General features: G+C 41.2%; 2 protein-coding genes across 2 annotated transcripts; one reads left to right on the top strand and one right to left on the bottom strand.

Moving 5' to 3' along the window:
• Nucleotides 1-323: 323 nt before the first annotated feature.
• On the top strand, nucleotides 324-5,029 carry LOC120737238 (F-box only protein 40). The gene is made up of 4 exons (XM_040037825.1): nucleotides 324-374; nucleotides 560-592; nucleotides 705-2,576; nucleotides 4,177-5,029. Exons 2-4 carry the CDS (start codon nucleotides 590-592, stop codon nucleotides 4,357-4,359), a joined length of 2,058 nt encoding a protein of 685 aa, XP_039893759.1. The 5' UTR covers nucleotides 324-374; nucleotides 560-589; the 3' UTR covers nucleotides 4,360-5,029.
• Nucleotides 5,030-5,438: 409 nt separating this feature from the next.
• ttc36 (tetratricopeptide repeat domain 36) lies at nucleotides 5,439-6,937 on the bottom strand. The gene is made up of 3 exons (XM_040037811.1): nucleotides 6,771-6,937; nucleotides 6,376-6,564; nucleotides 5,439-5,781 (listed from the first exon to the last, which is right to left on the bottom strand). Exons 1-3 carry the CDS (start codon nucleotides 6,874-6,876, stop codon nucleotides 5,513-5,515), a joined length of 564 nt encoding a protein of 187 aa, XP_039893745.1. The 5' UTR covers nucleotides 6,877-6,937; the 3' UTR covers nucleotides 5,439-5,512.
• Between the last annotated feature and the right edge of the window lie 228 nt (nucleotides 6,938-7,165).

Genomic DNA, 7,165 nt, shown 5'->3' with positions numbered 1-7,165 from the left:
AAGTAATTTATTCATTCAGTTATGGGATATGTTATTTTGAAAGGAAATCAAAACAAATAAGTTCAATCAGAGGGAATAGAATTATAAAGTTTTAACATTATAATGTTGGAAACTCAGTAAATCAAACAAGTTGAAATGTTTATGTTTTTAAGCACAGGGTAACTTTTTTTTTAAGAATGTGAGGACCTGCTTTGATTGCCACCCTCTCAGTGTGAAGCAGTGGTAGAGACTGTAACTTGACCTTGGCTCTTAATGGCTGTGCGACAATGGTGCCCCGTCCCACTGGCCTGTCTGCCCCTTTGTTGTGTCTATTTATATTGTCCAGACACAGTGCAGAGGTTATTCAGAGGTGCCAGTGAACAAAGGAACAAAGGGTGAGAAATATTTCTCTTATTGTCTCCACTCTTATTGCTTTTTTCAAAGAAAAACTTTGAGATTTGTGGTTTTCATATTTTTTTTCTTTTTAACCTGAACATATAATTCAACTTATCAGCTGTGAATTTTAGTTTTTTGGTCAGCATGTGACTGTAAACATGTTTCTGGTTTGACTTGTTCTTAGATGATCACGCTGCTGTGTTCTTAAGCCAAAATGGTATGTAAAGTAATTTTCACTTTTTAAAACTATCAGAAATTTTTAAGTCTTACTCTACTTGAAAATTTTACTACTGTTACTACCTTCTGTGCTGGGTTATCTCTCTCATTAGGTAAAAAGCATGAAGATGCCAGTGGGCTGTCATAAGCATTGTGACAAGTGTTACAATGTCCACTGTCAAGTCCCTGCGCAGACCTCTGTTTCATGTATAGTCGTGAAATGTCACAAAAACTGTGGTGCAAGCCTCCACATGTGCAAGCAAGAAGAGCACCAGCTTCTCTGTCCAAATGAGATAGTCCCTTGCCTTAATGTTTATTATGGCTGTCCTCTCACCATGCTGCGCCACAGGCTGGCCAAACACTTAGAGGTCTGTCCTGCCAGCTTGGTCTGTTGCTCTCAGGAGTGGAACCGCTGGCCTATTTCAGAAACTGACCTGACCTTTTATAGAAATGTTTCTGAAAACCCTGTGGTAAACACTGAGGAAAATCTTGATGTTGCTATGGCTCATAGGGACCAAGAGCAGCTGTTTCAATCAATCAAAATGAAGAACATTTTTCCCGAGTTGATATTGGAGGATTCTGCCGTGCAAAACATTGCTGCTGGGATCAACAGTCCTGCAGATAATGCTTGCTGTTCTGTAGACGGTGCTGAATATACAGAAAATGGCAGTGCAAAGTTGGACAAAGAACTGAGTCAAGAGGAGAGAGATACTTTGGCAAAGTGCACGGATGTGACAAGTATTCAAAATTATAGCTCCTGGGAGAAAATATTCAATAAGGAGAAGGAGGGATGCAAGCAAACCATCAAAAACCTGAATAAGGGAGAAAAAGGAAAAGAAAAGGAAGACCAAGAATCATCAAAGAGTCAGAAAGAATTACACCAGGGTGGAGAATGTCCTGTAACTGCCAGAACCATGGACGGTGCCACTGGCCTTGCACCATGGCAAGATGGGGTCCTTGAGCGTTTAGGCAAAGAAGTCAACATTGCAGAATATAATATGTATCTGGTGCACAATGGGGTAATGCTGATTAACTTTGGGCAACTTGCTGCTTGCACACCAAGAGAAAAGGATTTTGTCTATGGGAGTCTGGAGCCCATTGAGGTGAAAAGCGTCCGAACATTTAATGTGCCTACCAGCTATCGAGCAAAGCGCAATCACTTGAAAGACCCCTCGCGCAAGGCCCAAACCACACACCAGAGTGTTGACACTTCAGATCTGGGCATTTCAATTGAGGATCTTCCAAAGTGTGAAGAGGTTAGCACAACACTTCTGTGCTCCCTGGAAAAGGAACTGAAGGGACATTCGATCTCAGAGAGTGTGTCGACAGATGGTCTTTACACAGATATAGGAACACAAACGTACATCTTTTCTTCTGCTCCCTTCAAGCAAGATGCTTCCTTAGCTGATGTCATAGCAGGTAAACCTTGTCGTCTTTATTTATACATCGAAGCAGAATCTGTCACTAGAAGACACAACAAAACAAGTTCAGCCTTCAGCTACATGTGTGGCCACTACTTTCGCCGTGATGAATACTGCTTTCACTTCAAGAACGTGCATTCTGACATACAAGCCTCTCTAAATGGCTGGTTTCAGCAGCGTTGCCCTTTAGCATACCTTGGTTGTACTTTCACCCAGATGAGGTTTCACCCAACAGGTCAGGAAGCGATAGTTAGGTTCTCCAAAGATGGCAGCACTCTGGCTCTCCAACCAAAAGCCAATTCATCACTCTGTGCAGGTGGGAAAACCTTCAGTCCTCAAAGGAATGATGCACAAAATCTGGATCCCCTAAGCAGCCTTCCTTTGGAGATCATTCAGCATATTGCTGGTTACCTTGACAGTTTTACATTGTCTCAGTTGTCCCAAGTCTCCCATCTATTGAGAGAGGTGTGTGCCACATTGCTGCAGGAGAGAGGGATGGTCTCCCTCAAGTGGGAGAAAAAGAAACACTCCAGTGAAGGAAGTTCCTGGATTTGCCAAAAGAAAGCAAGTATTCTTATTTATCTAGATATATTGGTTTTCTTTTGCAAATGTGTTTTTTTTTTTGTTATAGTCACTTTATATTCCCTGACCTGTAAATTTGATTGCATTCACAGATAAGTGTTTGCACCATATTGTTTTACCATTTCTATTTATTTACATCATGTCAAACTTCTCTATCAGTTTCCCTTTAGTACCTGGCATCATTCTATTAACTTTCACTGGAAAATCTGAGTCATTCATACAGTATGACAGCAGCTGCACTGTAAACACTCCTGACTCTCAATAGTCCTCTCTAACGATATTACAAACTGAGCCGCAGTTGTGTTGGCAACAGTTATTGAGTTCCCACTGAATCAGACCCTGGAGATTTACTGCCTTTGTCTGTGTCCTTGCAAAATATCAGCTTCTTCTAAGGTCAGGAACCACAAGGAAATGAAATTTAGTTTTCTTTCCTGACGTTGGTGTCCAAGCAGTGGTTTGCTAATTAACAGCAACAGAAGAAACAAAAAAAAAAAAAAATAGCACTACATAGCATATAAAAAAAAAAGTAACGCGATTGTAATTGGGCATTATTAGAGGTTCACCTACGACAACTAGAATTGAACCCTGGTTAAAGTCACACAGTTAGCTAGCTTGGTGGCTCAGGCCACTACCCCACAAGGATGCCTGTTGGTCCTGGAGCTGGAAATTAACTAAATCCTGAGTAAAGGGTTCACATTTTAAGTGGTTCAGATTTATGAATACTGAGCTGTGGAAATTTAAATGCATGTTTCATTAAAGTACCATCTCTTCAGGACAAACGTTGAGCTGTGCAGAACTTTTTCAGGCTCTGTAGATGCCTGCTTATCATTATTATTAAAGAATTTTGGTAGTTTACAGAAATACCTGAATTTGGCAGCTAGGGAGTTATAACAAAATGAAATAATTTAAATCTTTTGACTGAGAACACAACTATAATGTCCCAGATTTTTTGAAGATCAAATTAAATATGCTGGTAAAAAAAAATGACTTGTTGTTGGTGAGCAGCGAAAATGAAGGTGGGATAGATAAGACATCTATTTTTCAGTTGCAATTTGGTTGTACTTGCTTTCATAATTTTTTAGCTACACTAAGTAGTTTTCCTGCTAACAAACGTGTGATCAAAGCCCCTCTGCTGGAGCTAATGAAGCAAAAAACACTATCAATGCACGTGTGTATATTTTTGCATTGACTATCTCTGTACTGCAGTGATCATGAGACAAAGAGCATGCCGATGACATCAGTGATGTGGAATGGCCTGAGGCTTTGCTGCCAGTAAACAGAGTGCTACCATAACAAGTCAGATATGTGATCATTCATGGAAACATAGGATGTTAATAAGACTGTGTAGGCAACAGCTGGGTATTTGCTCTCAGATGAATTGCATAATTTGTATACAATTGTCACGGATCAAAACAGAAATAACACCATGCCCTAACATGTGATAAAAGTATTATGTGATCTAGATTCCATGGTATTTAAAAATACATTCCTCCTCATCGCAGTATACTGTAGCTGCAAAACAGTTGATAGATGCCATGACAGCCTCCCACACCTCCTTCAATTCTGCCTCTTTGTTTTACAGGTTTGGAAATTCAGCTCTCAGTTTTCCTCTGTGGACAGATGGAGCTTCAGCGATACTCCTTCCATGTCAAATCACCTGGGAACCTGCTCTTTCTACCAGAGAGAAGATCGCACTGAGCCGGTGGCTTTACCCTGCCTTGGAGAGGTCAGAGACAAACATGGGAAACTAAAGCATAAAAGATAACGCTCACGTTTCAGAGCACAGCGGGCAGACTACAACACGAGTTATGCCTTGTTTGAAATCACTGAGACGTAACATGTATGCACTCATCTGAAAAGTGGAAAAAGCCTCCGCATGTAGAGCTGCTGTATAAAAACAGAGCTGCAGTGTGTTAAAGCCCTGCAGAAAGACAATCTGTCGTATATTAGAAATAAGAATAATTTAGTGTAACAGGATATCTTGGTGATGTAATCATCTTTTTTTTTTAAGCATTTACTCAGATCATTTTTCTCGTTGGTGTGCAAAATTCTCTGAGATGGATCTTGTCATGCAGTGTAGTGTGGAGAGAAACATGAATGCTAAAAGTCTTTTTTTGCATTTCGAATTTTCGCATTTGGGCATGTTTTGCCTGGGGAACATCCTCTTGATATTAGATGAACCATTTGGCATGACTGAGATGACAAGTGCTGTTTGTTCCAGCATATTTCATTCTTATGGTGAAAGGCAATGTTTGAAAGAAAAATCAGGGAAGGGGAAACGCTGATGACTGTTTCAGTATGACAAGACTGACATCTAGTGGATAAAAACTTAAGTATCCCATTGTCAAAGGAGCTTGCAAAGAAAAGCGTCTGGACTTCTTTAAGTTACTTGAAGACGTTTCACCTCTCATCCGAGAAGCTTCTTCAGTTCTCAGGGGGTCCTTTTGTCCCTCTGTGGGGGGATACTCACACTAGGTTTATATCTGAGACTCTCCACCATTTGACCTTAGAACTGAAGAAGCTTCTCGGATGAGAGGTGAAACGTCTTCAAGTAACTTAAAGAAGTCCAGACGCTTTTCTTTGCAAGCTCCTTTGACTACGATGACCTGGATGACTGAGAACCTTCACAGACTTAAGTATCCCATCTGTATCAAATGGTATGGTTTGGCATTTTAATGCTGGAGATTACATCACATGCTGCATGTGTCATATTTAATAAAATACAGCAGTGCCTGCTTTGTGATGAGAACAACTCTGTTTGAAATAAGTGTGATCTGCATATGTGAATAAATGTGATTTTTAGCTGGATTCGTGACTTTTTTTAAAGCAGCACAATGAACAGAATTTAAAGAACATCATAAAAAGGTTAATTTATTGATTTCAGACTTTCAAAGAAGACGAACACCTAATGTTTTACATCACTGCATGTCAGATGTTTCAGGGTTGCGCAGTTTGTTGATCACCTCTGACAGCATTTTGTTACACAGGGCAGCATATGGATTAAGGACCACAGCCTGTTGTCGAGCAAATTCACTTCCAAGTGCAGCTGCTTTTTCAAAATCTGCTCTGGCTTCATCATTCTGGCGTGCTAGTCTATGTAAAAGGCCTCGTTGCACCAGCGCCTGGCAGGCAGTACGCCCAGTGCTGCCGCTCAGAGCAATCGCTTGGTCCAGATCCCCCAGGGCTCCTGCGAAGAGAACAGCACCGTGAACCAAACACATGTCTGGAAAGTTGATTTTTTTTTTAGGCCATGATGTTCTAAGATACTCAGCTTTGGCTTTGGGTCAGGCTACTGAAAAATTCATTCTGATAAACACAGCTGAAATGTGCTTGAACTACTTTTCTCTCAAGTACTGTGGAAATCAAATAATGAGGAAAAAACAAAAAGTCATTCTCAAGTAAACTGCTCATAACCGAGCATTATCCATTCAAAAGCTTTATATGTATTAGTAATATCCTTGTTCTACTGGTTCAACAACACATAACAATGACTCTCAGATGAATAGACGTTCTTTTAGAAATCTGCAGTTAGTTGCTAGTGACATGCTAGTCATTAGTGAGTCAAGGACTGTTGTTTTTGCCTACAAACCTGCCCTTCTTATGTCAGGCAGCAGGTAAAAGCAACCAAACACCACACTATCTCAGAGCACCATCGCTGTTGACAAAGTGCATCAGCTAGACAAAGCTCCGGTATTCACGCTGGCCTTAGACTCGGCAGTCTGATAAGTTGGCACACCATGGCATCTCTGGAAAGGGTTATTATTGAATTTGTTGCACATACCTGCTGTGTCCCCCTTCAGTCGCAGGGCCTGTGCCCGGTTGTTATAGGCAGAGGCTCGCTGAGGAAGAATCTGGATTGCCTGGCTGAACAGCTGAAGTGCAGTTTGTAAATCCCCAGTCTCTGCTGCTGAGACACCCCGCATCTCCAGCTCTTTCACTTGCTTCAGCAACTCTCTGTCAAAGCCACTGTCTGGCAGGAGGAGATAAACAGGTTGAAAAAGGACTCAAACTCAATTGACAGGTACCGTGGAAAGGAAAACAGAGAAATGTCACTCGGAAATCAGTTTGGATTACAATGTCATGTTTTTCGCAGCCCAGAAATGGAATGTGTTCAAATAAATTCAATATACTGTGACATGATATGTTGAGACACACCAGTCAGAAGCTCATGCTCACCATCATCAATTAATTCCTCCTCTTGGTTTAGGCCGGGAATGTCTCCAAAGGGGGTGGTGGGGTTGAATATAGCCTGGAGTACAGCTCTGTCATGTGCCGAGGCCATCTTACTGTCTTACTGGTGTCTGCAAAACAAGGAGAGAAAGACAGGAAAAAAAAATCATTCCACCAAAATTACAGCAGGACAGAAATTTCTTCCTCCCCTAACCCTAACCCTAACATTTCTATCAGCCAATCAGAGAAGGGGGCGGAAGCAGAGGTGGACTTTGAGATTTTCTGGCACTAAATACATCTGCATCCTGTTAACTAAAAAATGCAGGCCAGTAAAACCTGCATACCGCACAGCACAGACATAAGTACACCAGAATAAACTGGAGGTCTGTAAACATTGGGAA

This window comes from Simochromis diagramma, unplaced genomic scaffold (assembly GCF_900408965.1).
Source record: "Simochromis diagramma unplaced genomic scaffold, fSimDia1.1 OVJJ01000463.1, whole genome shotgun sequence".
Classification (NCBI taxonomy): domain Eukaryota; kingdom Metazoa; phylum Chordata; class Actinopteri; order Cichliformes; family Cichlidae; genus Simochromis; species Simochromis diagramma.
This window is presented reverse-complemented; position numbering and strand designations above follow the sequence as displayed.

What these genes read in the sequence shown, in the direction of transcription:
- LOC120737238 (XM_040037825.1), top strand. An exon ending in CCTGGATTTGCCAAAAGAAA is followed by an intron (nt 2,577 to 4,176) that starts GCAAGTATTCTT and finishes TTTGTTTTACAG; the next exon opens with GTTTGGAAATTCAGCTCTCA.
- ttc36 (XM_040037811.1), bottom strand. Translation starts at nt 6,876, where the DNA reads ATGGCCTCGGCACATGACAGAGCTGTACTCCAGGCTATATTCAACCCC. An exon ending in GGAGGAATTAATTGATGATG is followed by an intron (nt 6,565 to 6,770) that starts GTGAGCATGAGC and finishes TCCTCCTGCCAG; the next exon opens with ACAGTGGCTTTGACAGAGAG. An exon ending in ACTGAAGGGGGACACAGCAG is followed by an intron (nt 5,782 to 6,375) that starts GTATGTGCAACA and finishes TTCTCTTCGCAG; the next exon opens with GAGCCCTGGGGGATCTGGAC.